The sequence below is a fragment of the Channa argus genome, chromosome 14 (genome assembly GCF_033026475.1).
Source record: "Channa argus isolate prfri chromosome 14, Channa argus male v1.0, whole genome shotgun sequence".
NCBI classification, from domain to species: domain Eukaryota; kingdom Metazoa; phylum Chordata; class Actinopteri; order Anabantiformes; family Channidae; genus Channa; species Channa argus.
In genome coordinates, this window is record NC_090210.1 from 7264784 (window position 1) to 7279675 (window position 14892).

General features: G+C 40.4%; 1 protein-coding gene across 3 annotated transcripts in view; it reads left to right on the forward strand.

Moving 5' to 3' along the window:
- The window catches only part of epha4b (eph receptor A4b), a 79077-nt gene that overhangs the window by 26964 nt on the left and 37221 nt on the right, over nucleotides 1–14892 (forward strand). For all 3 annotated transcript variants that reach the window (XM_067474590.1, XM_067474591.1, XM_067474592.1), the window contains exons 6-7: nucleotides 11376–11531; nucleotides 14547–14882. In XM_067474590.1, the coding sequence (XP_067330691.1) occupies nucleotides 11376–11531; nucleotides 14547–14882 (492 nt within the window). The remainder of the gene's footprint in view (nucleotides 1–11375; nucleotides 11532–14546; nucleotides 14883–14892) is intronic.

Below are 14892 nucleotides of genomic sequence, written 5' to 3' on the forward strand. Positions count from 1 at the left end.
GTTGAACTGCTCCTTTAAGGCATGACCAGATTTCACAAAATTAATCATGACATAAATACTGAAAAAACAATAGTGGCAACAGTGAAACAGCGAAAACAGATATGTTTGGTTTGCTTTGATGGAACAATACATTGCCTTGAATACCAGTTGTTTATCTCAACAAACCAACTTCCAATATTTGCATAACCGTAGTGGATGGAAATGCACACTATTAAGGATTTCTTTGAAAAGTTAGCTTAAGTGGCATTTGAACGACGCCCACATTGTGGAATCAATAACTTTTGGAAGCCATAACAAAACCTCATTTTCAGGAGGGGAAAAACTGTAATTTCATCATTTTGGAAAATATTTCTCACACAAAGGGGAATTCAGCTTTCTGTCTGCCCAGTACAAGCAGCGATCAAAGGCCTCCTGCTCAGCCATTCAGTCAATCAGACCTGGCTCTGACCACAGCGCAGCAGGAAAGGATTTATAGTGAAAGCCTGTTTGTTCTCTGCGAGAAAAACTTACATTCTGTTCAGATAAGTGGAAGTTACTTGATACAAATGCTGTAAGAAATGCCCTCAAATACATATAATGACAGAAAGACAATGACCTTACATGTTGCAAAGTAAATAGAATACATGTACAAACACACACATATAGACAATACACTTTATAGCTCATAAGAGGATTCTAACCACTGTTCATAATGAAAGGTTTGAACATAGAACAGATGTAGGAGAAGGCTAATCTTTGCACCTGTGAAAGCAATTGAGCTAATTTACTGAGTCCTTTGTGTGTGTGTGTGTGTGTGTGTGTGTGTGCGTACTTCCCTCTGCAACACAGAGCTCTATCTCTGCCAGACGTTTCTGTGTGTGTGTGTGTGTGTGTGTGTGTGTGCAGGAACGTCTATTTGATGTGGACAGTGGAGTAAAATGAACATTTCTATGTTGATCACATACAAAAAGTGTGAAGGTCAAGTGTTCCCTCTTGCATGTAGTATGTTCACAAGTGCACACACAGAGACACACATTGTGCACACAGTTCTCTCATTGCTCTTCTGTTGGTGGCAGCTCAGGGAGCTCAAGAGCACGAAGGTGTGGGTGGGAAGGCAGTGGGCAGCTAACAGAAGGATTTAGACAGCAAGTCAAAAGATCTTTTGTGTGTATACATTCCACGCAGTGTGTGTGCTGCAGGCATTGAGGCATTAAGCTGTTGGAGTGTCAAGCACCTAGGTGATATTACTAGCCAGATGTTCGGAAAGCACAAATGGATATATGGGACAGTCATCTGTTCATCTGTCTGTGACTTCATATTTCATTTATTTTGATAATGACAGCCACCTTTGCCTTCATTTCTCCTTTATTTACTTTTATCAGCTTTCTCTCACATGTCCCTCTGAAACCCACATCCCTTTTCCCTCTCCCTCTTTCTCATCTTCTCTCTTTTGTGTTTGAATAAATGACACACAAAATCACAAAGGCCTAGGCGTTCTGGCTATATCCTCTGCACACTATAGTCCCCGTCCACATACCCACACAGCACTGACCCAGATAATGTGTATTCACACAGAGCCTCCCAGCACAGCTCCTTGCTCGTCACGGCAGATCACCTGTCAGACATAAGCTGAGTTGCCAAAAGACACCTCAGCACCAAGATAGTGTTTGCATCGCTAAAGTATTAGCTACAACAAAACTTGAAGACATCAATGTGGCTTGGGAGGACGGGACCTCGTATAACTCAACTGAGCCTGTTACAGTAGGTTGAGCTGTGTGAACATACCCTCAGAGAAAAAGAGGAAAAGCAGGTCAAGGACTCAGAAACTGTTAACGCATGTTTCAACTATTCACATCCATAAATAGCACAATTCCCATCAGAATGAGTCAGAGAGAGAGGAGAGAGGCATGGCGGGGAGAACCTCTCTCCTTTGGGTGAAGTTGCCATTAATTGGCAGTGATTCTTATGCTGCTGACTTCCAGTTAGGGATAAACATGAGTAAACGTATGGGAAGGTTCATCGTACATACATTTTAAAAGTGTTGAGCTAACTCCATTTAAGATCTGAGATTTAAAGAAAGGTGTGTGTGTGTGTGTGTGTGTGTATGTGTGTGTGTGTGTGTGGGTGTGCAGGAGAGGCGTGCAGGCAGTCAGCAGGTCTGCTGAGCAGGAAGCACAGAAACAGGAAGGCAGTCAATGACCCTTCTCCTTCTCCTCCTCCCTCTTTCTTTCTAGTTTATGGATGGCTTCCAGATGTACGATCAGCCTGTCAGGCTGATTGGGCTGCCGTTGCACAGGCGTTACTGCTCAGTTCCAAACATGACAAATAGATTTAGCAGCGGTTTAAAGTCTAATTTGTTGCTACTTTCATATACAGTACAGCTGCACTATTGTTTTACAGCCAATACACTTTTCAGCTCCAGTGGCAGCCAGAAGAATGAAGGCTAAACAGAACCTGATGAGAGAATTGACAAATCAGGTTTAATTTTAAATATGGCTGTTTACAGTATTAAAGTTAGTGGGTTAGTGGCAGGCTTAAACTGACCCATTGTAAAAGTTGCTAAATACACCTACAGGCTACACATGTTTACTTGTAATGATTTGTTTTTTTTTCTTTCTCAAAACATCTGACCTCAGATTTGATCATTTTAAATGAGGCTAGTGATAAATGATTCAAAAGAGCATAAATTATAAGGTTAGGCTTAGTTGCGGTTAGGTTCTCCTCTATTAATAGTTTCTTGCCACACAGCACTATGATTAAAGGCTATCATTGAGGTCTGTGAGTGTCATTACCTTTCAAGGCTGCTTCATGAGTGGATCTTCCTATAGATCTAATTGTCTTGTCGATATTTATTTGTCAGATGAAATGCTCCTGAGGCCCTGAACTGTGTTGATTTTATTATGAAGAGACACAAAAGGGACATGCAGTTGCAATTGTCCTAAGAGGGGAACTCTTTTGTATGTGACTTCAAGGGTGTCAATTACGTGTTTAAGGGGAATTGTTATGTATGGATTAGATCATTTATGCTTGTGTCAAATGGAAGATGCTATTGGCAACAAGCACACATTAATACTGCACATGTTTATTTGCAGAGATGTATACTTAGCCTGTGACCCTAAACAGGATAAGCGGTGTGGATAACAGACGGATGGATGGACGTATACTTAGCACTGTGAACACTCCCACAAGCCAACGCAACAGGACACTTTCTAATTTCCTATTTGACATGACTTTGAGCGATGCAGCAACTCCTGCTCTTTGCTTTTACATTCATTTGTTGACTGTCACATGATCTTCTCTCATGCTGCCCAACTTCATATTAAAGACACCTGCACAGATGTGCCTCCGTCATGACAAGCGCATCTGTGGAGTATATGAGAGTGTGTGTGACTGACACTGAGAAAAAGGCAGAGGGGCTCTCCTTTCCTCTTGTGCCTCAGAGAATGAATTATTGAGAGTGATGAACTGAAAATAACATGGGTGAGGAAAGGAGGAGCACAGTCTTCTACACACACTGTGCCAGTCACGGGGCTGGCTGATGCGGGCACATTTACTGACGCGTTGTGTGTTAGTGTTTGAGTGCATTTGGGGAGACAAGATGTGTGTGTTTTGTAGTGTGGTAAAACTCTGTAGGTTGGACTTAATGGAAAATGTTTAATCTAGATATCTGTCAAGGGAGAGAGAGTATGTGGTTAAAGTGAGAGTTGAAATCTTTGTATGTAGACTTGATCTTTATGTGCATATGAGGTGTGTATAAGTCTGTCTGGCTTTGTTTAAAAGAAAATTGTGATTCCTACTGTTTCTCTGGGCTTTTATTTTAATAACAAAACAGGCAGATCGAGGAATAACTTATTCAGACTGTGAAGTAAACTCCCAATAGACTCTTTCTACTGGTCTGACATGCTCTCTCTCTCTCTCTCTCTCTCTCTCTCTCTCTCTCTCTCTCTGTTTCTCTCTTACTTTCTGTCCCTAACCCACGACCCCTTTCACACAGAAACACACATGCAGCTGGTATCTATTTAATCTGTTTTTACACTGCAGGATAATCACCCAGCTCAAAATTAGTGAGCCAAAAACTTGGTTTACCGCTAGAAAAGTGTGTGTGTCGGTAGTGAATGTCTCTATGTGTGTTTGGCTTAATTGTACTGAAATTGAGCTCTCTGCCCTGTGAATTTTGAGGGGTTATCTATGTATGTCTGTGTGTGCGTGCGCGTGTGTGTGCTTGTTTGTGTGTATGTGTGTGTCTGTCAGCGAGAGAGAGTAAATATTTGTGCAGGAGCTCTAGAGAAGGTCAGGGTCAACGTATGACAGACAGCCCACTGGGAAATAAGACAGACATACAAAGGTAGACTTTTTCTCTCCATCTTTCTCTCTCTGTCTCTCTCTCTCTCTCTCTCCCTCTCTTTCTTACACACACACACGCACATACGCACATGCACACACAATCACACACACAAAGAAAAATTGAAATAAACAGGAGGGAACAAACAGAGATAGGAAGAGGGAGAGGAAAAACAAAAACAGAGCAAGACAGGGAAAAGACAGATATGGACAGAATGAAGAAGACAGAGAGAACCATCCCACAGTTCCCCTTGGCCGCTCTCAGTAATTGGCTGGTGTCCAGAAGACAGAGAGTAGATCAGAAAGCAGCCTGAATTTACTCATGTGTTTCATGTACTGGACATTACAAACCATTCATACGAAGTCTGACCATGTGTGGGTGGGTCACAGAAGTCATGGCTTAAACAGAGTCAGGGTCTGTGCTGAGTTGTCAGTCATGGAGGCCTATATCTTCCGTGTGGACACGGCTCATGTCTTACGTCCGCTCTACAACCTTGCCTTGTCTTTCTCTAACAAAAGTCTCCTGCAGGAGGTGATAGTAATTGTTACTATACAGCAGAGATTAAATTGGTATTAAAAAAGTGTCAGTACTGTAAACTAGTCCTACTTGTAATACTCCTTCTCAAGACTCCCCACACACTAACACAATGTATCAAATGGTATAACTGCTAAAGCCTTGCTATTAAAAATCATCTGATCATCTGATGCATCCAAAAAAAAAAAAAAAAAACAACCACCTTCTGATGTAAGTCTGCACAACATAAATGCATTCACTGATAATAAGTCTGGCAGGATATTGTAACACTTGTTATACAGTTGGAAGATATTTTCTCTATGACAGACATCAAAATACTGTCTGTACAAATTTAATAACATGTTTTTGGTAAGTGTGATTTGTTAATTTGCTTTAATTATGCATTTAGATGTAAATGTTTTATTTTTCTGGCACCATGTATCTTCCCATTTCTTACCAGATTAAATGCATTGCTGTGCCCTATACTGCCAAAACTGCAATTCTTTTGGGAAAATATTACATTGCTCAATTTAGCTGTATATTGCACTGAAACCCAATATGCTGGTAGGAAAACATCTAAAGTGCTTGTGCTCTCAACCAGTGAATACTAACTCATCTGAAGCACTGAGCTGCACACCCTGTCAATCCAAGCCATTTTGCATTGAAATTCTGTATATGCACACAACTATGGGGAGAACCTCTGCAATGTTTGCAGGCGATGGTTTGGGCAATAAAAACATGAACTGCTTTAATCTTTCGCACACTTGTTTTGTAACTTCTGAGATAATGATAAAACAATCCATGCTTGAAGCTCCAATATGCACCATTTTGGAATCAGACTACCTGTAGCATGGCAGTAAAATCAAAACTGATGCTGTCATCTCATAGACACACACAACATGTCCCTTCTTGTCAGCAAGCAACAAACAGAGTTTGTCCTTCTCTGATTAGAAGGGAATATCTCTGCTATGATGACAGTGCTGTACTGTAAGTCTGTGCAACATCAAGTCTTCTCAAAATGTGATATATTAAATAGAAAGATTAAAATGATCTTCTGGATTGCTGTCAGATGGTTAGTTCAATATCACTGGAATTTCTGTAGAAGGGATGTCACTTAGAGAAAACACTCCCACACAAAACCAAAAATCATTGGGGTTTTGTAATGCACAACAAATTTGCAATTTACAAGATGACATAATTAAAGTTACATTATGAGGAGAATGTATCATCAAACGAAAGAAAGCTTTTTCACTAATTGTCTGTGTGTGCGTGTGTGTGTTTCACAGGATTAAAAATGGTAAATATTATGACGTTAAAAGACCGGACTCTGATACTGACATCTCTATTTTACACAAAGCTCTTTGTTACCACACACACACTCTCATACAATAATGCACTTTGCTCTGTTCTGAACCTCAAACACTCAAAAACACACATACAAATATTACTTCCCCCAGTTAACAAGGGGAATCATTGACACAGTAACAAACTTAATTCTTCAGCTTTCACAAATATCCACTTAGCTAATACAGCAGTGTACAGTGAGTCCTTTACGTGTTTACGTACACCTATTGTACAGCACTACCACCTATTCATTTATGATAATCACATCTAAATGTGTATGTTTTTTCCCACATATAATAAACATTAGAATAACTTGTTCGCTAAGTTTGTTTAGCACAAAATGTGTCACTTCAACTGGAAACCTGTTACACAGGAATGTACACATGAGCACGAACACACACATACAGATGCGACCCTGGTGGCCGTAAAGGACGTCAGATTCAATCTCGTCAGATTTTTCCACTGACGCTTGATGTATCAATTTTTAAGTAGCTGGTCTCAACTAACGCCTGGATAGCCTAAACACACACACACACACACACACACACACACACACACACACACACACACACAGAAACACAGACACAGGCTGCTCTGTGCTCCAGGAGCTGTGGCACTCAAGGGGTACTAGATGGGTTCCATCTTGAAAGCCTGTTGCCATGGTGACCATTATAGAGCTCATCTCCCATGGGCCAGCAAGCTTTACACAACTTCTCCTGCCAAAGAACACACACATGCTTGCATACACTGGTAACTCCCCTCCACACACACACACACACACACACAAACATAGAGACAGACACAGCGTTTTCTCCTCTTTCTCCCCTTTATGGTAAAGCAGGAGCCAGGCCACTGTTTGACCTAAACCAAGTGCTGCAGAAAGTAAGAACACAGACCAATTAACAGCTAAAGTAGCATTAAAAGCTGAAAGAGAGGCAGAAGAGAAGGCCCACAGCCAGGGAGAGGAGATGTTTGTTTCAGAAAAGTGCAGCTGATGTGATTTTGAGTTGCTTGGTTGAATGTAATTAGAGTGTAATGACTTTGACGGTGAGATATGGGGTTTGTGTTTCTGTGTGTAAATCTTCACAGGCCTCTCAACTCATTTCCCGAACTCTTCCATCAGCAGCTGGTGCCATTTACACATGCATCTCCTAAATTTAGCCCTGTGTCAAAATTCATATGCACACTGAGCTCACATTCATGCAGCTCATGAGAGAATACGTCACAGAATTAATAGCACTGTACTTTGGTTCAATATGCTAATTTAGAACTTTATCAGAAGCGTCTTTATACTTATACATGACCCCTTAATGTATATTTTAATTACTGTGAAGGCTTGAAAGTACCTTGTGTATGTGTGTGTCTGTGGAAGGCTTTGTACTCCTCCTGGTGTAGTTGTTTAAGCTTTGTAGCGGCTTGTTCAAACAGATCACATTCATTTCATGCTATAGAGAAAATCCAGGCTGTTAGAAAGGTGGGGAAATGAGTGTGAAACAAAGTGCATAGCCTACAATTTGTTAGTCGACGGGAATTTTGATCACAATCCTTGTGAATCAAGTAAATTACCAAGAAAAAAAAAAGCCAAACACACTTTGTTTTATGTCTCTGTTTTATGCTGCAAAAAAAAAAACCCTGGGTTTTGAGTTGAACGAATGTAAATGTAAATCTTTTAACTTGTTAGATTAGAGTCTGAATTGATTTGAAGACTGATACAATTATCTAGCTGGGATCACGACTGGCTGAAGATCCCTTGCCTTTGTAATAATCAGCAATTGTTACCATATTTGGGGGTCATGTCTTTGAAATAGTATTTGTTACAGGATTCCCTGTAATTTAAATTTTAATGTTTCAATTTTTTAATTTGTACTGTGTAAAAAAATATTGCATCATATTTCAAGATTTAGTTTTTGTTCATTTTCTTCAACATCTCATGTTTCAATCTATTGAAATAATTTACTTTAGACATTTCATATTTCATTTAATAGACAATGTCTACTTCTTTTTGTAATCATGAGACCTAACACCTTCAATGCTGATTTCTCTCTAGAAATGTCAAATCTAAATTTGCTGTGGCAGAAAACCCCCCAAAAGTGACCTTATTGCAACAAATATATAGCTAATGGATTATCAATATTTACTTATTTACACATCCAGAGCACACACAGAGCAACAATAGAGTCATAATTCTGGTCATCTAAGAAATACATGTTAAATATGTACCTTTTTTGGTGACTCCTACAGCAAATATTTGGCTCTAACGCTAAATGCTCCTGCATTTTTACAATTAGTTTGTTGCCTGGCAGGTGTGGTCAACACTTTAGCTGAAAACAGGGGCCTCCTGTTGGAAATAAGGTTGATGTATTCTGAGAGAGATAAGCTGCAAATTGTAATGGAAAACAATTAGTTTAGACATCTTAATAAGCTTTGTACAACTAAAGGAGATTACGAAGTCAGGTGATTATCCGTCAGTACAGTTGATGCCGTATCTTACATGTAGTTGACCAATTGTTTACATGTTGATGAGCACCTTTATAAAACTATTTCTTTTATGTAATAAATCAGTAGTTGCAGTCCTAAAAAGAATAGAGTAGTATAGACTAGAAATAGAACGAAACAGAACAGATTCAGTGAACAGTGTTTTCCCAGAGGATACAGTTAGGCTGTTCCCTTCTCAGTTAGTGCATGGTGACTGAGGGTTTGTCTTGAGTAGCAGTACTATATCATATCTAAGAGCTATCGATTGGCATAAATACACTGAGTGTCTCTGGTGACTATATGAATATTTAATAAGACACAGGATCTGAGGCCACTTTTTCTCTTTTGAAAAAACACATACGCACATATTACACACACACACACATAAAGCATCGGTACTTTGAAGATTATGCAGATTGAGAGTTAGCTTGTAGCTCTACAACAACATACAGTAGTTCCTGGGACTAAACTTCTGCCGTCCTGTGTGTCTCTGTGTGTGAGTGCACAGTATGTTTACGTGAGCGCTGTCTCACAGCCTCAGCCTTCTTGTCCCTTTTTCATATCTATGGTAAAGCATTAATCATAAGGGATCCCAGTCAAGTAACACATTTCCCATGGGGCAGACTCTGGGAGCAGCTTCTTGAAAAATAAATTCGGCGAGTGAGGTGGGGGAAAAATGTGGGGAAATGGGAAGTTTGAGATAGTACGAAACACTGGAGGGAGAACAAGTTGGTAAAGCAGAGTAGAAAATGACAGATCAGAGAAAAAGGAAGCTCCACCAACTATTCGTGCACAAAGTTTTTGATCGCACAGCTGTTCAGGCGCCAGGCCTGGCATGGGGCACCCTGTCTGTCCTCCAGCACCACGGTTCTTTGTGCCTCTGTGGCTGGCCAGTGCCCGGAGCCAGGACTCTCCGGATGAAACGTCCTTGGAGACAAGCTGCTTTTCTACCCTGCTCCTACAACTCAGCCAACATGATCACACACACAAACACACACAGTCACTAGCACAGCACATAGGCACCCATTACCTTGGAACCTGACAGGAAGGAGGAACGAGAGCATAAACCCTTTGAGAATTATCACTTTCTTTCTTTCTTCTTTCCTTCCTTTACTTCTTTCTTTTTTCTCATTCACACCTACACACACACACACACACATATATATTCCTTTTCCAGAGTTCTTTCAGGTCTTTTGGGGATTGTGCTAGTGGACTTTGCTCCCCTATGATGAATGATTTGCCTAAAAATACTGTCTGGATGCGAGTGAGCACAGAGTCCAGGTGGAAGAACTTAACTCCACACTGAGAAATCACACTACTTTTAGGCCTCTTTTCCATTCCTCCATCCTCAGGTTAACCACTGCATTGGAAATACCTATGTGTCTTTGTGCTTGTGTGTGTGTGTGTGGGAGACTGTGTGCGTGTGTTAGTGCGATAATTTACAGCCTTTCTAGGACAAGTGACGTGTACCTTGATTAAATCCGTGACCTTCACTACCAGCACAAGCAATCACCAAGCAAACACACACGTTCACATACAAACACACATCGCATACTTAACACCTTCTCGTACATAAGCACTTGGCACACGAACATGTAATCAGTACCTGGCAGATTGTGTCGCATCATCGATCCAGCCCATTCACATGCACATGCCTACACACAGATACACACACAGGGCATCTTTCGACTTGCATTTCGATAGATTTGCCCTTATTTTTCTAACATGGGGTTTTGTACAGTGTAATACTATTTACCACTGTAGCAGAAAAGGCTTGCAAGGATGAGAATACCAGGCCTATGAATGTATAAATAAATACATGCCTAATCTATATTCAGATTACCAAAGGGAAAGTCAGGAATTCCATTTCACTGCCTAGGATGCAAAAGGGAAATCACTCAAGTCCCCAAACTATTTCAGCATGCCGCTGCCGTTGAGCGGTAGTACACTTTCCCCTCCCCGGTTTTATGACTCCCCATAATGACTAATATGCCAGCACTGTAACAAACATAGCAATAGTCACATTATGTTATTGGGACTATTGCTGTGACTGCAGCTGGGTTTTTTTGTTCCCCAGTTGCCTGAAGATCTAATGCTTATATAAGAGGAATGACAGTTGATCTGCTGTTGCACCGTGTTATTGTACTGTACAACCCCCAGCCTGATGTAAAACGATCACGTAGACCTAAAGTCACAATTTATTAAATCAAACTTTGTTTTCTTGTTCTTTGCCGTGGGTGTTGTACGGCACATCCTATGATAAGTCCTTTTCTGTTGTCATTTTGTGTTTTTTAATACATTTTCAACCAACCGAGAGTTTCTGTCTGACCCCATTTGGCAATGGTTAATAATCCCTCAGTGCACAGGAAGTAAGGGTTTGAATGATATTAGCTGATCATCTGACTGCATGTATTGTTGCCTTGTGAGTTCTGAGAGCTCAGCAATTAGTTTAAAGTCACATGCTGTACTTTACATTGCAACCAAAGGAAATGACTTGTAATAAACTGAAATGAACCTTTTGAGGCATTTCTGCAGACACTTGTCGCATAACGAAAACTCATTTATTACCTATAAGGATCATCATGCAAAATGTTGTGAGCCCAAAAGTGTCAGATTGTCCACTTCAGTAAGACGTTTTTCTGCCCATCTCTATGCTTGATGTGATGTCGTGATGATGTAATGCGTGGTTTTATCTATACACCAGTCCGTCTCTGTTTTCCAGCTTGCAGGCCTGGTACCTACAAAGCTTCAGCCACAGATGCCTACTGCACCAAATGTCCTCCTCACAGCTCGTCCCCACAGGAACAAGCCGTCGAGTGTATTTGCGAAAAGGGCTACTACCGAGCAGAGACCGACCCACGCTCAATGGCCTGCACGCGTGAGTGATATGAATGCATCTTATTAGCTAGAAATAAATTCATAAAGATGGAAGTAAATGTCATACAGTTCCCCGCTGCACACATAGTCAAATATTTGCGTGAGGATGTTGACATTATTATGTCATACGATGACTTTACATTAAACAAAGATTGGATTAGACCTAATTCTATTAGGTTGCAGTATATCCATGTGTGGTTGTTGGCTTCTGGTTTAATGGAAAGCTGGTGATGGTTCTTATTCTTCAACTGCCTCTTGCTCACGCAGACAGAGGAATAGGCCTCAGATTGAGGAGAAGTGAAAGAACAAGAAGGGAAAAAGAGACGTAAGGAGATGGACTGAGATAAATGGAGAAACTAGGGGGATGGAAAGGATGGTGACATGGCAGGAGAGAGACTAAACTGGAAAATAACCAAGCACACACATATCCTAACCCTTTTTTTAGATTATGGTAGATTACACTCATTATTTTTTCTAGCAGGTGAGATGTAACAGGTGTTATCAGCTGGAAATAAAAATATATATGACCACATGCACACACACATGCACACAGATGCTCTTTTGACTGGTGAAGAATGTGATAGAGGTTGTTAAGGGGGAAAAAATTGTCATAGAGAGAGATGGAAAATGACACATGACACAGGCAAAGAAAAGAACAGCAGGGTAAATAGTAGACTATCAGGACCATGTAATCTAACTATCTAAACGATGATGATGGGCATTTGAAGAAAGCGTAAAGAAGTGGGGGAGTAAGCAGAATCAGTCTGCCCAACCTTTCAGCAAATGTATAGCCAAAAGCCCCAATTATCCTCAGCATGGCCTCCAACCTCCACACCCAGCTTTCCCCCATCTCTCCTGCACTTCAGAGGGACTTGCTACGAGCACGGCTAATCAGGAAAGTCCCAGGTTGTGCTGGTGGCCCCCTGGGGCCCATTGCTCATGCAGGACCTGATGAGATGTCAGGCTGCATCTACTGCCAAACTTTATATGTCTGACATACCTGCACCAAGCTGTGCTGTGAGCAACTACCATCAGTTGTTTCCAGAAGAACCTTAGAAGTGTAGCCTAGTAACAGTTTACCTTGATGATGTATTGGAGGTCTGTCAATCACAAATTGTTGTGAAGTGATATTCTATTTGTAAAACGGATAAAAATGAGTACGATTAATTGGTACTTCATTATTATATGAGCAGTAGTTTAAAAGGACGACATGACTGAGTGAAGAACTGTAATTAACAACTTAATAAAGTCTAAAAACCTCCCTCTCAGCATTATAACATTTTTTTTTTTCACCGTGGGATGTCCAACAACAATTCATAACATAGTTATAAGTCCGATAAACAGCAGAGTGAATAAAAAACAGTGAGGTTTAAAGGATGCATAAGGGGCCTCCACGTGTCTTACAGAACATATGAGTTACTGTTCGTATCCACTGCCCAATTTTTGTGACCATAAACAGAAATAGAAATTTAAATGTATCTAATCTAATTTAAATTTAGTTATAAAGTTATAATCCCCATAGTTGCTACAGTGTAAAGCCCCTAAAATATGTATTTTTATGCTGCTAAACCATCTGTTAGTTCTTTTATTTGTTGGCATGTACCTGCTCGTTGACAAGTCTTTGATCCATAAACACTAATGCTAGTGAAAATGGAGTCATATTTAAATTGTGTCTGGCATCTTACATTGTGACAATGCACAATACAATTACACATAAATGCATTCACTTTCACAAGAGCGACACAGGATGAGCGGCAACAATTTGTATAAAAGAGACAAAGAAGATTCCTCCTCTCAGGTGTGTTTAGAGACACATTTACACTATTCAGTCCTATATTAAAAAGATGCTGCTTCAACTGCAATAAAAATATTTGAAATATCATTAAAATCTTATCTAACACTTCTTTAGAGGGAACAATAAAGCATTTGCGTGTCCCTGCTTCCTCGAGAATGATTACTGACACACTTTTTGGACTCTGACTCTGTGTTACACTAATCATTTCAGCTGAAGTTCAGAGTAGGATTAACTGCTCTAAATCATAAAATGTACCTGACTCAAGAGAAAATGACTCTGGGCACTTTCTATAGATCATTGTCCACTCACTATTTATTGTCTGCTGCGCAGCCCCAAAGAGAATCAGTTAACTTTACACAGTTAAAAACCTCCCTGCAGTTGAGCATCAACCATTTAACATCAAATAAATTCTCTTTAAAGATGTATTTAAATTTTAGATGTGTAATATATTTTAATGCTATCACATTTACAATCAGCCAGGCTCTTTTAAGCACTGTCCATTCCAAAGTTATTCATTAATCAAGCTCAAAGTGTCCACCCTCTGGCTGGAGTCACTTAATTCATTCTTAATTTAGTCAATGTGAATTCTGTTCTTATGGATAGAAGAGAAACTGATATTAATTTGTTAATGGACAAGAAGAATAAGGAGTTGTGCAGTAACACTGTAGCCTGTCCAGGGTATACTGTCCATCTCATGTGGTCCATGCTGGGATAGTCTGGTCGTACTGTAGTGTGTTTTTACTTACTAAGCGTTAAAGACAAATGTATGAGTCACATATTGTGAATGTACTTTTCAAATACATATCTGTTTTACTTTACAGCATTCAAAGTACAGTGTAGAATGTTGTCATTATGCCACTGAGCAACATACTGTATTTTGTTGATATCGTCTGCCTACACATGACAGGCGACATAGTCCAGTGGTTTCACACTACTCGATTGTTCAGTTGTTAGTGTGGGGAAACAGCAAAAGGAAATCACTCAGAAACAAGAAAACCACCAAGAAGTAAATATAAAAATATCTAGGTTAAATATGAATATGTGAAGGAAGAGAAATGCATTCAGCACATCCTACAAGCTCACATTAAACGCCTCACATTGACTCGCAGTAATTTCCCAGTAGGTTTGATAAAACTTAACTCACTCACAATTTTTTTTCAGTTTTAAATATAAAAAAGTACAAGTTGACAGAAACAAACCTGTGACTCTTTCTCCTCTCAGGTCCTCCCTCTGCTCCAGAGAACCCCATCACCACCGTGAATGAGACCTGTGTCACCTTGGAGTGGTCACTACCCAGAGACACAGGAGGTCGTGGAGACATCACCTACAGCATCCACTGCAGGAAGTGCTCTGGTGATGGCAGGAAGTGCACACCATGTGGTAGCAGCGTCCATTTTGTACCAAGGCAGTTTGGCCTCTCATCGGCCACCGTGTTGGTCAGCGACCTGCAGCCCGACTCCAACTATAGCTTTATCATCGAGAGCCAGAATGGAGTGTCAGATTTAAGTCCGACACTCAGAGGATCCGTAGTAATCAATGTCACCACTTCACAGACAGGTGAGAACAT